The sequence below is a fragment of the Panthera pardus genome, unplaced genomic scaffold (assembly GCF_024362965.1).
Source record: "Panthera pardus isolate Hobbes unplaced genomic scaffold, ASM2436296v1 HiC_scaffold_20, whole genome shotgun sequence".
In the NCBI taxonomy this organism is placed as follows: Eukaryota; Metazoa; Chordata; class Mammalia; order Carnivora; family Felidae; genus Panthera; species Panthera pardus.
In genome coordinates, this window is record NW_026526766.1 from 60,473,428 (window position 1) to 60,495,262 (window position 21,835).

Here is a 21,835-nt window from a genome sequence, read left to right on the forward strand (position 1 = left end):
GCCCAGGGAGTCTGGAACAAAGCAGGGGCACTTTTCCCTCTGGTAGGGGAGGCAAGAAAGAAAACATCTTCTCCTGACTGCTCAGTTAGCCAAGAGCTTCCTAGGACCCATAAAATATGGCCTCTGATTTCTCTGATGGTGTCTGTGCTTCTCCCCTCACTGACACCATTCCAGCTACAGTGGCCTCCCTGCATTTCCCACACACTCCAGCTTCTTTGCCTGCTTGATAATTTTTTTATTAGACATCAGACCCCTCGTTGGGTGCTAGATATTTTTAAAATTCCTTTAAATGTTCTAAAGCTTTGTCTGGGACATCATTAAGTTACTTGAAATGAGCTTGACCTTTCTGAGGCTTGCTTCTGAGCTTTGTCAGCTGGGACCAGAGCCACCGTTAGTCTAGGGTTGATTTTACCCCAACTGCTGAGACAGTAACCTTCTGAGGATCTCCCCGTGCGCTATGAAGGTTTCCCACCCTGGCTGGGGTGAACATGGATGGTTCCTGGCCCTGCATGAGCTCCGAGGATCCTTCTGCCTGTTCCTTTCTGCTCGTGCTTTCTCTAGTCTCAGGCGGTTCCCTCACTACATCAGCAGGTGCTGACAGTCCACAGCTGAAGACTTGAAGCAGCCCCTTGAAGCTCTGCTGCCCTCCCCTCTCATGTGGCTCTCTCCCTTCCGCTACTCTGCCTGCAAATTCTAGCCTCCTTGGTTTCTCTTAATTCAAATTTTCAACTCTGTCTCCATTCACATTGTCAACCTGGTGGACTGCGGGGCTCTGTGTGGGCCGTCCTTCCTGTGCTGCCGTCTGCAAACCCTCCAGGCAGTAAGCTGGGCAATCCGAAGGCTCACATCCTCTGTGTCCCTTCTCTCAGGAGTCACTCTCCTCTGCTGTCTGTAATCCAGTGTCAGAAAACTGTTGTCACACATGATTTCACTGGTTTGTTAGCTGCTTAAGGCAAGAGGGTAAATCCAGTTCCTGTTACTCCTCCGTCTTGGCTGGAAGCTCCCCCTACCCCAGTGCTCTAGACATTGTCAACCTAGACTTTCACCCTGGTGGTCCACCTGTCTGGATCACTTTTACCCCAGACATGGCATGGCTCACTCTTGTACCTCCTTCAAGTCTTTTCTCACACACTACCTTCCCAGTGAGGCCTCCTCTGGCCATCCTGTTTAAAACTTCCTGGGGAGCCCGGGTGGCCCAGTCAGTTCAGCGTCCAATTATTGGTTTTGGCTCAGGTCATGATCTCACAGTTTGTGAGTTCAAGTCCCTCACCGGGCTCTGTGCTAACAGTGCGGAGCCTGCTTGGGATCATTTCTCTCCCTCTCTCTCTCTGCCCTTCACCCACTTGCGCTGCCTCTCTCTCTCTCAAAATAAATAAATAAACTTAAAAAAAAAAGCACATTTAAACTTCTCCTTGCTCCCCCTCCATTGGTGCCATTTCTAATTCTCCTTCCCTTCCTGCATATTTCTTTCTTCTTCCTTCTTAAATAGCAACTGCTGCCTTCTAACATACTATATAATTTACTTATTCAATATGTCGATCATTGACTCTCTCCTTGTACTAGGTTATAAATTCTTTGAAGGAAGGGCTTTCTGTTTGTTTGATTCACTGCTGTGTTCCTGGATTCCAATACAGTGCTTGGCCCATAATAAGTTCTCAAAAATTAGTAGTTAAGTGGATAAAAGGTTGAGATGATAGAAAGCCCACTCCTGCCAAAAGTGCAGCTATGAAGGTTGAGAATCCGATGTGTGTGTGGAAGACTAGCTAATATCCCTTCTGTATGAAGAGCAGCAGGAGGAGAAATACCTGGAAACACAGGTTATGGCTGGAGGTAAAGCTCCTAAAATGCCAGGCTCTATCCTATAGGCAGTGCGGAGCCATGGAAAGTTTTTAATGAGGAATAACACGGTCAACAATTATTTAGGAAGAATAATCTGGTAGGTGTAAAAAGTGAGAGCCAGAATAAATGAGAAGCAGAGGAGAGAGAGAAGAGAGGTGGTAGTTGGGAGTTCACAGAGTCGGCAGAGCTCAGCAGGTGGAGGGAAGAGTCGAAATGATACCTGTATAGATTTTTCTGTAGAAACATGCGGGTGTGAGAGTGCGAATTAGGTTCCAAAGGATTCCACTGAGGGAGGCGGGGAAAGTAGACAAAGGTGTAAAAAAAAAAAAAAAAAAAAAAAAAAAAGGGCATTTGAAGTGGCTGCCATCAGGCCCAAAACCTGGACTCTACTTCCCACCTTGTGAATGTGGGCAGGCTACCCAGTCTCTTGAACTGGGTTTCCTCATCTATAAAATGGTACCAAGCATATCTCCTTCACAGGCAGGACCTGCCCCTGGGAAACTCGGTACTTCAGGTGCTTAGTAAAGGTTGGTTTCCATCTTGAAAACCTTTTCTCCTTCACTACTTCGGAGTCCCACGAGGCCTTAGAGATCAGAGAGCCCTTTCTCTGACCATGTCAGGCAACATCCCCATGATCTCACAGATGAACTGAGGCCCAGAGCTCAGCCCCAGCTGACATCCACTGACTGTCCAGTGGAGGTGGGGGGGAGGTCATCTGATAAGTCCCACTGCCTGTTACGGTCACTGCTCATAAAAGTTGGGGTGAGGAGTGTGAGCCCAAGGAGAAGACACCAAGCCGGGCATCTTCTCCACGTCCTACTGCTGGGGGGAAATAGGACACGTTTCCAATATACTGAAGTTTAGAACCTCAGGATACTCTGTTCACAAGAGACTTTAATTCCCAAGACAGCTGTCTGGTGGCTAAGGTCATTAAATGTGGATTACTGAGGCAGCTCTTCATAAGCTAGTTGATAGAATTACTAGATTTGAGGATGAACAGAGAATTTTTTTGGTGCGTTTCGGAAAGTACCATAGAGCCTGTATATACTGCAGGGACCCTGCCAGATTACTAAAGGGGAATGATAGTGGTTATGTGGATTGAGTATCACTACTTATGGCCTACTAAGATCCCGTGTGCCTGAGGGAGAATCTAGGTCACTGTTTTATCACATATGGTGGCCCTGTAAAAATATATATGTACGTGTTTATGTATGTATATGACACATACATATGCATATATAAAATTCTGCATTCTTGATGTTATTACACCAAAAGTCTACTAGAGCCACAATCTAGAGCTGATCTATCACAACAGGCATTCATTGTATGTGCCCTAAGGTTTCCAGCCTCAAGAGTTTTTCAAGCTGGCTTCTGGTCTATGTTAGGCAAGACCCTACGTATTTGTTTCTACATACTCAAGATTAAATTACATGATATGCCCTCAGTTAACTGGAATCCAACTAGTGGGGATCCAACTCACTAGAGTTTGCCATTGAGGAGAAAGAAGTTCCTCCAGCCTCAGAAATTCGAGGCTCACACGAGAGCAGGACATGTTCAAGGCCTCTCTGATGTCTACCTCCCCCTTTTCTCCGCTCCCTGCTCCATTTATTTCTAAGTGAGAATCAGGGTCCATCTAAGATATATGGGACAGAAAGCAGAAGAGCATTAATAATGGCTGAGAGCCTACAGGTGCCAAGAACTGAACCAGATAGCAATGTGTCATCTAGTCCTCATGACAGCCCTAGGAGCTGAGTGTTCATACATCCTATTGTACAGATGGGAAAATTGAGTCCAAGGGCTTACTAGCTAAAGTCCCTTGACTAGTAAGGGCCAAGACTGGATTAAAGTCTAGGTCTTTTAAAGTTAATATTATTTTAATACTATTTTTAAGTCTTCCTTTTTTTTTAAGCGAGACCTAAAGTACTATATAATCACTGCAAAAAATTTGAAAATGAGAAATAAGCAAAGAGAAAGAGTTCCATCCAGAGACACTCACTGGATAACATTTTGGAGTACATTCTTCTAGTCTTTATGTATTTAAAAGTTGGTTATCAAAAGTGAGGATTAAAAAACGTTTTTTTTTTTAAATTAAAAATACTGCTACCCTATGACTCAGCAATAGCACTAGTAGGAATTTACCCAAAGGATGCAGGAGTGCTGATGCATAGGGGCACTTGTACCCCAATGTTTATAGCAGCGCTTTCAACAACAGTCAAATTATGGAAAGAGCCTAAATGTCCATCAATGGATGACTGGATAAAGAAGATGTGGTTTATATATCCAATGGAATACTACTTGGCAATGAGAAAGAGTGAAATCTGGCCATTTGCAGCAACGTGGATGGAACTGGAGGGTATTATGCTAAGTGAAATAAGCCAGGCAGAGAAAGACAGATACCATATGTTTTCACTCATATGTGGATCTTGAGAAACTTAACAGAAGACCATGAGTGAGGGGAAGTGGAAAAAAAAAGTTACAGAGAGGGAGGGAGGCAAACCTTAAGAGACTCTTAAGGACTGAGAACAAACTAAGGGTAGATGGGGGGTGGGCAAGAGGGGAAAGTGGGTGATGGGCATTGAGGAGAGCACCTGTTGGGATGAGTACTGGGTGTTTTATGGAAATCAATTTGACAATAAATTACATTTTAAAAAAAAAGTTTTTTTTAAGTGAGGATCTACCATAAAAACCTTTGTTTTATATATTATATATGTAAACATTTATATATATAAATGTTTATATATATATGCTTATATATATAAATATATAAGTGGTACTAAGCACATCTCCTTCACAGGCAGGGCTTGCTCCCAGGAAACTCAATACTTTGGGCACTTAGTAAATGTTAGTTTATATATATATATATATATATATATATATATATATATATATATATGTGTGTGTGTGTGTGTGTGTGTGTGTGTGTGTGTTTATTTTTGAGAGAGAGAGAGACAGAGTGCAAGTGGGGGAGGGGCAGAGAGAGAGACACACACAGAATCTGAAGCAGGCTTTAAACTCTGAGATGTCAGCACAGAGCCCAACGTGGGGCTCGAACTCGCAAACCATGAGATCATGACCTGAGCCAAAACCAAGAGTAGGATGCTTAACTGATTGAGCCACCCAGGCACCCCTACCATAAAAAACCTTTGTAACCTTCCCCCTTTACACTGACGAATATATTGTGAACAATCTTCTATGTCATTAGTGCTCTATAACAACTACTTTTAACGGCTGCCCTTCCAACCCTCTAGCTGGCTCCTATTCATTCTTGAACCTCAGCTCAAAGTCATCTCCTTAGGAAAGTCTTTTCTGATCCCCAGCCTCTGTCAGGCCTCCATGCTATAAGTTCTCAACACACCCCATGGCTTTCTTTCAAAGCATTTTCCACAATGTATATTCAAATAGTTATTCACATGAGTATCTGTTTAGTGTCCATCTCTTCCCTGGTACAAGAAACAAATCTGCCTTGCTCAGTGCTGTATCTGTAGCATCCCCCTCCCCACATCCTTCCGCTGTAGGTGGTAGTAAATATTTATAGAAGAAGTGAATGAGCAAAGGGAAACAGTCACTTCCCAGCAGTTGTGCCAGGTATTTATTCTCTGGTTTCATCACTGGTAATAATTCCATGGCCCAGAAGGGTGTTTTATTAGTTCTTGGACATACAGTTAATCTTTCCCCTATAAATATCTGATTTCTCCTGTTGTTCAAGCCAAAACATACATACATACATACATACATACATACATACATACATAAAGTGATATATGCTGCCGCCATGATGGCGCCCATGAAAAAGCTTGTGGTGGAGGGGGTCGAAAAAGAAAGGAGCAAGTTCTGAGGTTTACCTTCGACTGCACCCACCCTGTACAAGAGGGGGTCATGGATGCTGCCAATTTTGAGCAGTTTCTTCAAGAGAGACTCCAAGTGAGTGGCCAAGCTGAGAGTCTCGATGGAGGGGTTGTAACCATTGAAAGGAGTAAGAGCAAGATGACTGTAACTTCTGAGGTGCCCTCTTCCAAAAGGTGTTTGCAACATCTCACCAAAAAATATCTGAAGAAGAATAATCTACATGATTGGTTGTGCAGAGTTGCTAATAGCAAAGAGAGTTACGAATTGCATCACTTCCGGATTAACCATGATGAGGAAGAGGAGAAAGATGAGGATTAAAATTCATTTATCCGGACATTTTGTATGAGTTCCTGAATAAGACTTGGGAACCAAAGATGAATAAATAAAATGATATTGATGAGTTATGGCTTTCTTCCTTCTTCTACTGGGGATCCCTCAATCATACACGGCCCTTTACAGTTTGTAGTGCACCTTCCTTAATTCATCTGCAGAGCCACCCAGCAAGGGGCTCTTGATCACTGGTCTCATTTTGCAGAAGAGAATGAAAAGATTAGAGACCTCCCCAAGGTCACCACTGCTAAGATGTAGGGGACAGCATGCGAACCTAGGTCTGCAGACCCCATGTCCAGTGCTATTTCTGCCACACTGGGCTGCCTATCCCAGGAAGGTAAACAGCCACCCAAATGAGACAGTGTCACTTCAGTTTTGCCCCTCATTTTCAACCAAAGCTTTCAGAGTCATTTTTGCAACTGGAACATTTCTTAAAGGAAGAAAACTAGTTCATCACAGTAATCAAGTCTGTCATAGAGGATGTGTGATGATGTTTGAAAATATAATCCTATGAACATCAGAACTGACAACTCTGAAACATCTCTAGGCTAAATCTGCTAATAACGGTCTTTAGCATTCAGGTTGGCACTCACATCAGTTGGTGTGATATATTTCACAGCAGAAATGCCCTAACAAGGAACTTCCTCAAAGAGGAACTGTGTAGAGGACAGTTTTTAATGAGGCCCAACCCCTGAAAGGGTGAAATGTGAGTGGAGAATAATGGCATGAAATGAAACATGTATTTCCATGAGTCAGATGACAAGATGGGGTCTCACATCAGAAAATGCAGCAAACACTTTCTAGAGGTCAGGACTTGTACAGAAAAGGAGTCAAGACATCAGGGCCATCACCTCTGTAGATCCTCCCAGAGAAAATGTGCTTTGATTAGAATGAAGCAGACACATATGAATTGCAATTACCTCTTCTAGGCCTGCTGTTCACCCACTCATTCCTTCTCACCCACCTATCTTCCCACCGACTCACCCATTCATTCATCTTTGTTTAACCACTGACCTGCCCATCTATCCATCTACCCAGCCTTCCATCCACCTACTCACACACATCCATCCATCCACTCACTCATCCATTCAACCTTCCAACTATCTACCCACCTGCCCTTCCCCCCACCCATTCACTCACCCATCCAACCAGCTAACTAGTCTTTCCTGGATATCTACTATGTATAAAGCCCTTAGGAGATATTGAAGAGGTGGGGGACAGGTGGTGACAAAAATATCTGATGTATTTGTTCATTGACCATCAGCTGAGACTCTAATATAGGTCAGACCGTGAGAACATTCATAGAGGTGAATCTTAGAAAGACCCCCCCCCCCCCAAGGAGTGGGTAGAAGAAGCCTCCATCATAAAACTAACCAAGTACTTGGAGTCAAGATGATGGCACAGTGGGGGTGAGTGCAAGATTCGACACAACATGCTGCCTGGGGTCCAGTGAGGGAGACAGGTTTCAACAGCCACCACCAGCAGCTTACCCAAAGCAGCCAGGCTCTTGTCTGTTTAATGGACACCCATCCCCTAGCCAAACACCATTTTGTTTTATTACTAAAAGCACACAGAATGTGGTGAAGGGGCCTTAAACAGAAAGAACATTAATCCTATCACAGAAATCTCATGTGCAAAAGTATAGTACCGTTGGCTGGCTTTGGTAACCAGGCAGACTGCCCAAGGAAACCACTGTTCTGTTGGTTTCTCTCTCTTTCTCTGCCTTTCCCTCTCTTTCTCTCTCTCTCTTTCTTTCCCACTCATTTATGATTAATTTCTTCACCTTGGAAGAGGACGACCAACGTGCCTTTTAAGAGACAGAGAAAGCAAGAAGAAACAACCATGATGTGTGGATCACCTCCGTGGTTTCTGCAGGATCCATGTACCATCTGTGCTCTTCTTGACGGAATATCTGCCTCTTCGAACTAAAAAAGAAACCTTATCTTGCTACCTCAAGTGCTAGTTATATTTTTATCGTGCACATTAAAATCAAACACAGCTATTAAAATAAAGAGTGTGGGTCTGGGTCCCAGCTAAGACTGTCCCTACCCCACCTCTGGGGCGCTGTCACGGGACCTGCCACCTTGGCTGCTATCCTTGGGCCCTGCCTGGGGGCCCTGACTGGGGTGAGCCGACCTAAGGCCCCAGGCCAGCTGCCCCGTTCAAGGCTTTGCTTCATTTTTGTTACTGCAGAAATGTGCTTGCTTATTTTTTCATCAACAAGGAGGGTTAATGGAGGAGTCTTCCGAGGAACAAGTTTAAAAGAAAAAAAAAGTAATGTTAAATGTAATTTTAACATTTATGTAAATGTTAACTGAGGGACAATGATATTGAGCTTATATGTAAGATCTCTTTTGAAAAACAAGTTTGAAAACCAGTGGAATAGCTTGATAAAGCTAAACACATGATGACGATGAACACCCGTAAATCACATATTTAGGTGTGTGTGTGTGTGTGTGTGTGTGTATGCTTAATTGACTGAGCCACTCAGGTGCCACCGCCTGTGTGTGTGTGTATGAACATGTGAGTCCACCTGAGTGCGTTTGCTTGGGTGCATATGAATGTGAGAATGTGAATTCCCAAAGATGGTAAGAGCTGCAAGAAGGCTGCTGGAGCAGTGCCATTGGGACCCACCAACCCCTGTACCTCCTGCAAAGTTAATCACAGGTGTTGGAGGCAGCTGGTGTCCAAAGGTACCCTTCCATAGCATCCTCGTGATAATTTAGCGCCCATCGTGTCCAGCACCCTACACGCATAAACCTCTGTCATCCCCACAAGCCCCTACAGTAGGCCCTATTATTTCCTGTAGGGTAATCTGAGGGGGCTCTGCTCAGCGCTCCTCTTTATGGTTGAAGCACCGTCCTCCAGCTCCCAGGAATACTGGCGACTGAGGGTCCCAGCTGGGTCTCAGAGCCTATTTACAGGAAGCCCTACGTAAGACACTGTCCCCATTTTACAGACAAACTGAAGTGCAAAGAGATTAAGTTCTTGCCCAGGTTTACCTGACTAGCAAGTGAAACCAAGATGTGAACTTAGGAAGTCTGTTTCCAGAGTCCGTGATCCTAAGCATTTTACACTATTGCCTCTTAAGAAGGCAAAGGTGGGCATGCCCCCGACCCCCACCAATCCTGTCCCTCCCACACCCCCTTCCACAATTTACAGTGCCCTGACCAGATTCCGGGCCTAGCAACTGAGTAATTTGCCAATTACTGTTTAAACAAGAGTTCTAGAAGGCTTCTATTCCATTGAGAAAGAAAAGGGGTGGGGAGGGTGTTGCAATTCCACGAGAAAATGGATCTTCCCAGCTGCCTCCGCCCCCTGACACAGGGCTAGCCTCACTCGGTGTCACATCCGAGTGTGTGTGAGTCTCCTCTGCTTCACGAGCGCACACAAGGGGAGCCGGCATCCATCAGTGTTTAAAGCTGTGTGTCTTGTCAGCTGAAGTTTATGTCAGCTGCCCTCTCCTGACGGCAGAAGGCTTCCCTCCTCCTTAGCAAGTGCACAGGCTAACATACCTTGACACACACTGAGGGGGTATTCTGGCCTCATGCGGTGAGAAATGCACGTGGTACATTACAGGGCTCTTCACATATGGTTTTCGCACAGGATCTGGGTCTCTTTACCAGAGCATTTTCTCAACAGTGGGGATCGCTAATATTCAACTGTATTGTTTACTTTAAAAATGTTGTTTGCTATATTCTCAACATTTTAAAATGCACATTCTTTTTTTTAAAGGTCTATTTATTTATTTTGAGAGAAAGGGAGAGAGTGTATGCCCATGAGTAAGGGAGGGGCAGAGAGAGAGAGAGAGACTGAGAGAGAGAGAGAGAGAGAGAGAGAGAGAGAGAGAATACCAAGCAGGCTCCTTGCTATCAGTGCAGAGTCCAGCCAGATTCGGGGCTCGATCTCATGAACCATGAGATTATGATCTGAGCCAAAACCAAGAGTCAGATGCCTAACTGGCTAGCCACCCAGGCGCCCCTAAGACGTACATTCTTTTTCTTTTAATGTTTACTTATTTTTGAGAGAGAATGAGAGAGGCAGAGAGAGAGGGAGGCACAGAATCTGAAGCAGGTTCCAGGCTCTGAGCGGTCAGCACAGAACCCGACTTGGGCTCGAACCCCACTCAAACCGTGGGATCATGACCTGAGCCGAAGTCGGATGCTTAACTGACTGAGCCACAACAGGTGCCCCTAAAATTGTACATTTTCAAGTTTCTGTGTGAAACTTTTGCTCAGCTAATTGCTATTTGGTTAGCAGTAGCTTGCCAATACCATATAAATTTCTCTCTAAACGTAGTTACCAAACTACTTATACAGTTTTTACAAACAATTTTCAATATAAATAATAAACAAATAAAATCAGCTTTATCATAATAGATAATAGCTTTAAAATGATGGCACCTAATGGGGAGTTAGTGTTCGATAGGTACAGAGCTGCAGTCCGGGAAGATGAGGAGTTCTAGAGACGGAAGGCAGTGACAGTTTGCACAATACTGTGCATATGGTTCATATCACAGAACACTGCACTTACGAATGGTTAAAATGGTAAATTTACGTATATTTTATCACCATAAAAAAAGAAAGATGGGGCTAAAATGACAGAGAACCGCTGCTGCAGAAAAAGCTTTATAACGTGAGGGACCAAAGCAAATAGTTGTAAAAGAATAAAAAAAAAAAAAAAGATCACAGCTGAGGGTGAAGTGTGGTGCTTGAGCTGGGCCTGTCTGAATGAAGTTACGGGTGACTTTGATTTTCTTTTTGGTGCTTGTCTGTACCATTTACATTTTCCTTCTGATCACATATTATTTTTGTAATCTGAAAAGGACACGTGTATGTTATTTTTAAATATGTGAATGAGAAGAAGGAGCACGGGGTGGTAAATACCCCCACTCCTCCAGTCAGGAAAGAAGTGAGTTAAATGTAAGGAGCTGCTTCCAGGACTGGCTGGCCAAACCAAGAGGCGCAGAACTTTCTCCCTGGGGGCGTGGGGGGTGGGGAGGGGTAGAAGCTGGGTGGGAGGGGCGCTGCCCCCTAGAGATGAGGAGCCAGGGTCCTGGCTTCAGCCTTGCATTTTACTAGGGCCCCTCATTCCTCACCTGGAGGAGTGGGTCGTGAGAAATGCTGGTCTCCCTGCTTCCTTTCATCTCTGTCCTTCTCTGGCTGGGACCCTTTTGCCCCCTAATGGAAGATAGCTTGTATGGGTGTAGAATAATGGTTAACTGTGAGTGTTGGCCTGTGTCCTGTGTCCCACCCCTGGTAAATCATTTAACCTCTGAGTTTTCTCACCTGCCAAACGCTGGTAACAGCAGTCTCCATCCTGTGGGGCTGCATTAGTTTGCTAGGACTGCCGTAACAAAATATCACAGACAGGGCAGCTTAAACAATCAAAATTTAACGGCTCACGGTTCTGGAGGCTAAAAGGCCAAGATCAAGGTAGCGGCAGGGCTGGTTCCTTCTGGGGGCTGTGGGGGAGAGTCAGTTCCATAACCTCTCTCTCCCACCTGCTGGCGTTTTGCTGGTGATCACTGGTGTCCTCAGCCTGTAGAAGCATCACCCGCTGTCTGCCTCCTTCTGCGTGTGGTGGTCTCCCTGTGTGCATGTCGGTCCCCCATTTTCCCCTTTTCATGAGGACACTAGTTGTATGGGATCATGCCACTCCAGTAGGACCGCGTCTTAACTAATTACATCTAAATGACCCTATTTCCAAATAAGGTTGCATGCTGAGGTGCTCTGGGTGAGGAGTTCAAATACGGAGTTTTAGAGAGACACAATTCAAATGAGATAATGCATTTAAGAGCTTAGCATAGCACCCAGCATATAGGGAGCATTCAAAACTACAGCCATTCCTATTATCATGACATTTATCATTATAGTAATTGTCCCTGTGATCACCTTGTCACTGGCTCCTTCTTTCGTCTGTTTCTCACGGAGACCTGGACAGCGTCTGTGCACAGGGCTTCCGTTGAAGCTCTCGTAAGACGGTACACTCCCCCACACTGCTTTTTCATAAGGAAATAGCTATTTTTTCCCTGACTTGAGGAAGTCAAACCTGCAAGCTTTGGAAGGCTAGGCATCAATTGAAACAAATTGCTAAACCACATTATTTTGATCTTTCAAATTTATCTGACAGCAGAAGGAGTAGGTTTCTTCCCTGTGCTGTACGTTATCTGCAGTCATTTGTAATTGTGTTTAAAGAAACAGGGGGAGGGCAGCCAAGCGGTGCTTAGGAACACAAGATTTGGAGACACCTGCATTTAGAATCAGAGGACCTAGGATGTGGTTCTGAGCTAGGCTCGCTGTGAACACCGTGGGAGCCCTGCAGAGCCTCTCTGCCGCACTGAGCTACAATTTCCTCATGCATTCAATCAACAAACACGTTTTAAGGACTAAGAGCCTGTACTATACAAGGCACCAGAAGTACAGAGAGAATTTTGGGCCCCAGTCCCAGGCAAGGGGCTCACAGGCTCCCTGTCCACTGGGAAGGGGCAGATGGACACATGAATAACCCAATGCAGGAGGGGAGCCCGTGACGTCCTCCACTGTTAACATGGGGAGAGTGGTTCCTGCTCCCCTCCCACGCACCTCACAAGGTTGTTAGGACGGTGAATTCCTTGGGAACAAACCTTCCATATTACTCCTCCTGCCCGGCCCAGCTCTGGCTTATAGGAGGTGCTGGGAATGCTGGGTGAATTAACGGAACACCTAAATGGTGAAGAACATGGGCTTCTGAGCCAGCCGTATTCGGCAGCTTTGAATACTCTTGTCACTTGCTACCTGTGGGACGCCAGGTACAGCATTTATCTTTGCTCAACCTGTTTTTAAAAAAATCTATGACATGGTCATTAATGATCTAAATCCTTCATTCATTAAACAATTATTTATCAGGCACCTACTATGTCCCAGGCACCCAGCTCTAAGTCTTAAAGGTGGCACGATCTGTGGGGGTTACCGTTGAGAGGCAGAATGAGGGGGTGGGAGCTGCGATTTTAAATAGGGTGTCGAGGAGGCGTCACTGACAAGGTGACACGTGGGCAGAGATGCGACATAGGTGAGAGAGCTGGATGCAGCTCACTGGGAGGAGACTTTGGGACACTTGCAGTTACCCATCCCCCACCCGGTGGCTCTTTTGAGCATCACATTCAATAACGTGGGTCCGGTACTTAGGATGCTGCCTGCAAAGCAGTAGGAGCTCATTAATTAATAGCTATTATTAGCATTATGTTAATAAATGTAATTGCACGGAGAAGCGAAGGAGATAGAGACTATGAATGTACTCTGTGCACAGGGCAGTCACACACTGGTTGTTATTATTATTATTATTATTGTAGTTGTTTATTACTGAGCCATGCTCCTGACCATCAGCGACCTGCCCTCCCGCCTCAGGCCCTAGGACTCGAGCTCCAGAGAGATGCCGATGGGAGAGGCTGGGGAGGGGGGTAGAGGGTGGGTTTCTCTCCTGCCTCAGGAAGGACGCCGTAGGGGCCCCCAGCCCAGCCCAACAATACATGCCGGGGAGATTTCCCCGACGTGTGTGCAACGGTGATGCCAGCCATCACAGCAAGAATTCAGGGCTCACTATTAGCAGATACAACAACTATAGATTCTGTTAATACTTCGCTTGTCAGTTCTGATTATTTATTGGGCCGAAAAAGCCTTTTTAGTTTGCAGAAGCCCGGAAGGCAGCAGAGTGGGAGAGTGTGACTCAATTTCTCAATCATGTGTGGATTCCACCCAACAAAGTGAACTCAAGTTTAGCATCTACCAGGTGTAAAGTGTTAGGTGCAGAGTGTGGCACCCGCGGCATGAAAAGCTGTGCTCCCTGCAAATATGGGAGCTGCTAATTCCTCCCAGGAGCCAAGTACGGCTCTTCCACAGGCTGCAACAGGCAGGGGCAGGAGCCAAAAAATAAGGGAGAAGAGTCCAGAACCCTCTACCGGGTGTGAGGGAGGCGACGGGGGAGGGTGGCTGCTAAACTTAATGCCGAGATGACAATTAGGTTACAGTAAAAATTCCATGTTGAAAATGCTTCAATTTCCCATAAGGATACATGGGTGTCTTCATCTGCTCCAGAAGCAGAGCCCGGGACAGGGAATCGTGTGCAAGTGGGTTTTTAAAGACATGTGCTCAGGAGGAACTTGTGAGGGAGACAGGAGGCAGAATAGGCCAAGCTGGGTGGTTTCAGGTGAGGGCCAGCCTCAGCCTAATCCTGCAGGGAATTGTGGAGTGTGAATGGCACTAGTGTGGTTCCACCACACTGGCCAGTCGTGGCTGCAGGCCGCTGGGCTAGGGTGTAAGTCCCAGGCACCTCCAGGCTGGGAGGCTCCAATCGCCCGAGGCGTGAACCATCAGCAGGGACACCTGCACAGCTGGGGGCTGGGCAGACCTGGCCACAGCCCCAAAAGAGATCCCAGGAGATCTGGCTGGAACACCAACAGCATTTGCTGTAGTTTTCGTGTGTAATGCTGAGTGGTAGTTCCTGGGGTCATGGGAGTTTGAGCCAGACTAAAGGGAGGAACAGAAAGGCAGAGGGGTCTGTGAGCAAAAGCTTTCTGCCTTTAAGGTGTCAAATCCCCCGAGTGAATGGCAGCAGGTAGAAAGCTTGAAAGTGTTTTTGCTGACAGAGTTTACTCTACTCTGCTTTGATATTAAACCACTACAACCTTAATACAAGTTAATTGGTTTGTTTATTATTGAGATAATTAAGTGAGATAGTATAGGTGAAACAGACTGGCACTGAGTAGGTACAGAATGATTGTTTTGCTGGACTTGATTCTGAATATTGCTTGAATAGAGCCACATAAACTTTGTTCTTTGAAAAGTCACCATTGTGATATCAATAGTAATAATAACAGTAATAATGATGATGCAGTTTGGGGGAACTAAACACCATCATTACTTATCATATCAACTCTATGAAGTAGGTTCTATTTCCCTCCACAGATGAGGAAACTGAAGTATAGAGAGGTAACTAATTTCCCTGAGGTCACACAGTTCTAAGTTATGCACTGTGATCTTTGTCTGACTTTACAAGTTTGCATTTCCTGTTGTAGTTCATCACTGCCATGCCCCAGGCAATGATTCATTTTATCTGAGTTTAAGGGGTGGGCCTGTTAAGTTTATGTATAGTGTAATTCTCCCAGAACTCCCAGACTCTGGGGTGGGGTGGAGACAGGTGGGGTGCAGAGGAAGTTCTGGGAGGGTTGGCTGTTGCTCCTGGAAACAACCAAGAAAGGCTCATGAAAGGGAGGCCTTAAATAGGAAAGCCTGAGTGGCCTTGGGAGCTAGCATGCTGAGGTCACTGGGACAAGCCCCATTTTTTAGGACGCGCAGCAGACACATCACAGTTGGACTGCTGCAGAGCTTCTGACAAGCTCCTACTGATAGCCTCGAGTACAAAATCGAGAAACAGGCAGAATCATGATAGTCCAGGGGATGGAGTCATGACTGGTGGAATGACCAGTCCCAGAAGAGGGCAAATCCTGGATTGGTAGAGTTTTCTCTACTTCTGGATGGGATTCCTAGTGCTCTGTTTCTTAACTCATTCAAATTCAACAACCTTAAATGATGATACCACATTTAAATCACAAATGGGTGGCTGGTGCAAAGCCTCTAGGTTAACTTGTCTTAGAGAGTAAAACCAGGAGTCCAAAAGATCAGACGGCAGGAGAGATGGGCCAATTCTAGCATGATGATGTTTAACTAATTTGTGTGTGTGTGTGTGTGTGTGTGTGTGTGTGTGTGTGTGTGTGTGTGGTATGAAGTTTCCTATCCCGGTGAAAAATCGACTGCACAACTTCAGCACCACAGTAGGGCGAGGCAGCAGTGTGTGTGACAGAAAGAGCCCACACTCCCCCAGGACGAGGATCTCACTGATTTCCCCTCACTACCTGTTCCAAGTACCTGCAGTCACTGAATTCCAACCAATCCGAGTGTACTCTATAATGCCCTCTTTTCAGGTAGTTGGCAGGGGGAGCACAGGGGCAGTATTTGAGTCTTAGTGGAGATAATTTTATTTCACAAGTCTTGCATAAAGACTTGAAGTTTAAGGGACACACCAGCAAAGGCTGGATTCCTGTTCACCAGCAACAAAAGCAAATCGATCAATAAACTCTGCAAATCGCCATCTGCTGCTCTTCAGCACCTCCTTGGTGAGATCAATTAGAGATAATAGCCATTAGAGGTGACATGCCCGAACCTGAGGCTGCCCATCTCTTCCCAACAGATGTTATGCCCAGACCTGCAGCTGGTTGAGAGAGGCTGAGCAGAGGATGAAGAATGGGGCCATTATTGGAGGAACTTTGGATTGTTTCTACATTAGGGCCTTCCACGGGGAGTGAGGAGGCAATCACAGGAAATTGTTTAGAAAGAATGGGCCCTCTTCTCAAAATCAAAGACATTTCCCCCCAGGAGCTTCTTTCAATTTCTCTATGTCCAAACGCTCTTGGAAGCCTCGTAGTCCCCATGCAAACCTGGGGTGTATACCCTCAGTAACTTTCCAGGAAAAGTTGTACATGTACTGTATTTTCATAATAGGGTATAATGAAGTTACATTAATTTAGCCTCCATCCTAGGCACTACAGAGTAAATACAGTGTCATTTTAAGAGACAAATCAGAAAAACATTTACTACAGGGGGTCTACTGCTCATTAGAGCCATCATATCTTACTGTGATGTGCCCAAAGGATTTGTCCATTTGAGATCTGGTATGTCATCCTTGTTTTAAAAGACTGGAAACTGTAAAGAATTCAAAAGTGATCACCCAAAGAAAATTAAGCCTTTGGTTATTACCTGAATACTTAGCACATGTTACCAAGCATGGTGTTTTCTTTTTTAAAGTTTATTTGTTTATTTTGAGAGAGAGAAAGTGCAAGTGGGGAAGGGAAGAGAGAGAGAGGGAGAGAGAGAGAATTCCAAACAGGCTCCACTCCACATTGCCAATGCAGAGCCCGATTCAGGGTTGAACCCACAAACCATGAGATCATGACCTAAGCTGAAGTCGGATGCTTAACTGACTGAGCCACCCAGGCCCTCCCCCAAGCATGTTTTGAAGGGTTATGGATATGAGCTGGTTAATGAATTTAGTGCATCTTTGGTAGAAAAACCTAATTAGAGGAGTTGTTAAGTCACAACATATCACCATCAGAGCTGGGCATAGAGGAGCCTGGCATTGTATCCTCACTACCCAACACATGGCACAGGGTGAGAGCGCATGGCATGGGTGCCTTGCAATTATCCGCAAGTGGAATTTCACTTACTGAACTGCAGGAAGACCGAGGACAGCTTCCTGGTCTTTACTGCCGTAAGCAGAATGGAATCCTCCCTCCAAGGGCCTTGGGCAGACCTTGGATAGTGACCAGCAATTTATTCATTTACTTGTCTATATCCCCCACTGGGCAGGGAGTTTTTGAGGGACAGACCACACATTATTCCTTTCTATGCTTCCAGCTCCCAGCCCAGGGGCTACTAAAGGAATGAGTAAACGTAGGAACAAATACATCTCTGACAGATTTAAAATACCCTAGGCAATTCTCAGCGTTACTATTTGACAATCACTGGGACTTCTTGTTAATAATGTGAACTCCTTGGCCCTACCACAAAGCCATTGGATCAGAAGTTGTGGGTGGGGCTGGGAAATCTGAATTTTTAACGAAGCTCCATGGGGGACTGTCATACATACAGAAGTTTAGGAATGTTGCCCTGGACCAAACCTGCTGAGCTGGGATTCTCAGAATGCTCTGGGCTTTTGATACCTTGAACGGCCAAGGGTAGCCTGAATTTCTGTCCAGGCAGAAGAGAGGTTTCCATGTGGGGAAGCATTCTGAGATCTGCAGGCCATAGAAAGGTAAGAGGCAATAACAGGGCCAAAAATCGGATCAGTGCCCTCGGAATCAGAGGCAGGCAGGACCTCCACCAGGCTATCGGTGTGCAGGTGGGGACACGGAATCCTATTTTCCAGGGTTCCCCAAGAAGGGTGGTGGGGAGGAGAGCTCCTGAGAAGACGAAACAAAGCTGGACCCCAAGCTAAAGCCAGAGTCCTGATCTAGGATTCATGGAAGAAGTCTGTGCTTTAACACACCAACGAGGAACCACAGGCCTGGCTCCCAGACGAGAGTGTGCACACTGCATCAATTGAAATTGAGTCACGGATATAATTAATTTAATGTGTTTAAACGATTTTCCGTACAGTAAACATGCTGAATGAGGGTGACCCAGAATAAAGTGCTTGCCTGAGAGTGGAAAAATGGACACCATGTGTGCTCTATAATGAAAACTCTTGAGCAAATAGAAAATGCTCCAATTTATTTCCACCTCCCATTCCTTTCCTTTCTAACTCTTTGTTTATGGCTGAACTTGGCCTTCTGTGGTCTCCTCGGACCGCAGAGACACTTTTTCTTTCGTCAGAAGGTGTCCTTTCTTCTCTGATCAGAAGACAATTTTAATGAAAACTGTCTACAGCCCAGTGAGACGCACATACTAATATGTGACAAAAGGGATTGGGAGGAAGGGAGAAAAAAAAGGGCAGAACCGTTTCACGACTCAATCCCTTTCTCAAGTAAAGGGGGACGTGCATGATGACAAGGGAGGTGCCACCAGGTGTGGCTGGGACAACGCCATCTGAGCAGCCATCCTGGCTCTGCCAAGCTATCCCTCCATGTGACTTTGAAAGCTCCCTCTCTGGAATTCAAATACTCATCTACAACATGAGGGGGTTGAATTTGAGGATTTTAAAGAGCGCTGTCAGTCCAAGGGGCACCTGAGTGGCTCAGTCCGTTGAGCACCCAACTCTCGATTTCGGCTCAGGTCATGATCTCACGGTTTGTGAGATTGAGCCCCGCATCAGGCTCCACGCTATGTGTGGAGCCTGCTTGGGATTCTCTCTTTCTCTCTTTGCCCCTGCCCTCTCTAAAATTAAGAGAGAAAAAAAAAAGATAAAATAAGAATGCTTTCAGTCCTGATATCCACTGAGTTATGAATCACAAACCGGAGCAGGCATAAATATGTGTCGAGGAATTTCTCATTAAAAAGAACCTCATTTTCAAACCGTGTCAAGTGTTCAGATAGTCTTACCGAATTGCTCATTAAGCAGGGATTATGTATTATTTGGCTCCGATGAAAGGGAGCACTTGGAAATAGTTATAAATGATCTCCCACTAAGATACATCACGCATCTGGTCAAAACACCAAGTTCCAGGATGAGGAGGGACGCAGAATGCTTCCTAGATCCTGTAGCTCTCTATCCAGCCGGTTCGGCTAGAGAGACTATGGATTCCCTCTATTACATAAGAAACAAACGGTGGCAGGATGATCTGAAGCAGTGGGCCCACATTTTGTGACAGCTCTGCCACCGTGGTGGGAACAGGTGAGTCCCACCCTCTCTAAGGCTCAGTCTGCGTTTCCACCAGCAGACGGAGGACCTCTGGGGTGGGGCCATTCTGTGGGGGTGGGGATGGCTCAGGGGCTTCGAGAAGGGAGGCTGAACAGGCAGGGCCCTGGGATCCTTCTCCTTTCAACTGAGGTGCTTCTCTTCAATCTGTATTACATACCAGCACCACGTAAGACTGATTGTACAAGAGGTTCTGAGGATAAAAACATTTTTTTTTGAAACCAAATCTTTGAAAGCTGTTCAAGCTTAACGTCTGAATCCAGGATGCACTATAAACACAGGCGCTGCCCATAGTTATTCAGAGCCCTTACTCTGAACTGTGGGAGCAGAGGCCAAGGGCTGTTAGGTCAAGGGCGGCTCTACTCCGGAATCCTCCTCTTCAGCAAGTCTCAGCAGCTGCCCACCGCCCAGAGCAGCGGCGCTCAAACTCCAGTGCCGTTAGCATCACTGTGGGGTCTGTTAAACCGAATCGGCTGGGCCCCTACCTGAGACTCTGGTTCAGCGGGTCCAGGGTTGGGCTCAAGAAGGTGCATTTCCAACCAGCTCCCAGGGGACACCAGTGCTACTGGTCAAGATGCACTTTGAGAATCACTGGCGTATAAGATAAAGGCCAGCGTCCTTAGTTTGTTCCTTCAGAAGTGCCCCAACTTACCTTCCCAGCCTCGTCCTCCTCCTTTCCAATTATCCCAACAAAGTGATTGTCCCTGCACACACTCACACATATCTCCCTCGCTCATACGCTCCATCTGGCCAGACTGTCAGACCCCTCTCTCTGCATGTCTAAGGCGTGGCACCAAAGCTACCTCCTCCAAAATGTTCCCTGAAGTTTTCATCGACGGTCACAGAAACCCCTCTGGGTTCATATAGTTTGTCCCGTGATGCTGAGCCCTTTTAATTCATATCATCATCTGTGTCCAGCTCTCACCCCTGCATTTGGACCGCGGGCTCCAGGACAGAGAGCCCATCTTATTTACCTCAGCATTCACACCATCATCTACACCCTCAGCACCTGCACAGCCCCTGCCTACCAGACCAACAGGCAGCAAGCCCGAGAACACACACAAAGGAATATGAACATTTAAGAAATATACCAATCAACTCATCTTGTCCACTCTTCTTAATATCCCAAGATAGAGACAGATTCTCTAAATGGCTCTTTAAATTAGAACACAAGATAGGATTTTAGCCATTTCAATCTATTCTTTAGGCAAATTTTCCTTCTTTTCTGAAAGCAGAGTCAGTGACACATACATTATCATGAGGCATTAACTAAGTGCCGCTTACGGCCATTACCAGAAGGTAGCGTAATGCAGCAGTTAAGAGCTAGACCTAGGTTCAAATCCCAGCTCTACCTCTGATTAGCTGTAGAGCTTAAGTGCTCTGAGCTCCAGCCTCCTCACCTTTAATCGGGATAACAACAGCATCTACCTCCTCTGGATGGAATATAGATGCAACGGGCTCATTATTAACACTAACAATTCTAGCATTTACTGAGAGCCTACCATGTGCCTAGCATTAGGCATACATTTATTATTGCATCTAACCTACACGAAGTGCTTAGCAAAGTAGTACATAATAAGCATTAAAGAAATGTTAGCAATTATTATCATTGCTTATTTTCACAACTTCTATGCAAGACATAAATTATTATCCCCATCTTCCAGATGAGAAACTTGAGGCTCAGAGCAAGTAGCCTGCTTAACAAATACTAGCAGATTTTACTTTGTAATGGTTCATCTTTTTACCTACCTCGTGAGGTAAGTACTATTTCTATTTTGGAAATGAAAACGCTATGGTTTGGAGCAGGTAACTTGAAAGACCCAGGATTTGAACCTGACTTTGGGTCTGGAGCTCTTGCGGTCCCCAGCCCCCACCTGGTGAATTGCAACTGCTCTGCTTGCAGTCAACTCACTATGCCCCTTGTAATCCACGAATTACAGAGAAGCATTTTCCCAGCATGTCAGAGAGCGTCACCAAACCTGTCCCTCATTTTAGCAGCCCTGCAATCCTACGACCCACAAGAAGTTGTTTATGTGATCAGAGAAAATGGACCTCCTATCCAAGGGCATGCGACGCAGCAGCCCCGCTCGCCTCGTACATCTCCAAGGGGCACCAAGGAAAGCAGAGTCTGGAGTGTGGGACTGACCGTGACCCCGAAGAAGTTGGTCTCATTCATGGCGTTGAGGATGATCCTGCCCAGTGTGTGGTCTGTGTAGTTGAAATCCTGGATCCGCTGGTGCCGGCTGCTGGCATGCAGCGTCTCCATGGCCCTCTGCAGCGTCTTGGCGATGACCCAGATGCCGTCATAGGCGTACCCGTGGAACTTGCTGGGCCCCACGCCTGACCGCTTGTTGTTGTACTCTCTCTCATATTGCTGTGGAGTCTGTAAAAAACAGGGGGCAGGGGGGATGCCAGGTTACAGCCGGCAGGGACA

At 45.9% G+C, this 21,835-nt stretch overlaps 1 protein-coding gene and 1 pseudogene across 1 annotated transcript in view; one reads left to right on the forward strand and one right to left on the reverse strand.

Moving 5' to 3' along the window:
- GABBR2 (gamma-aminobutyric acid type B receptor subunit 2) overlaps nt 1-21,835 on the reverse strand; it is a 349,708-nt gene that overhangs the window by 117,670 nt on the left and 210,203 nt on the right. The window contains exon 7 of the mRNA XM_019454378.2: nt 21,548-21,784. Coding sequence (XP_019309923.1) covers nt 21,548-21,784 — 237 coding nt within the window. The remainder of the gene's footprint in view (nt 1-21,547; nt 21,785-21,835) is intronic.
- On the forward strand, nt 5,615-6,003 carry LOC109270093 (60S ribosomal protein L22-like; annotated as a pseudogene).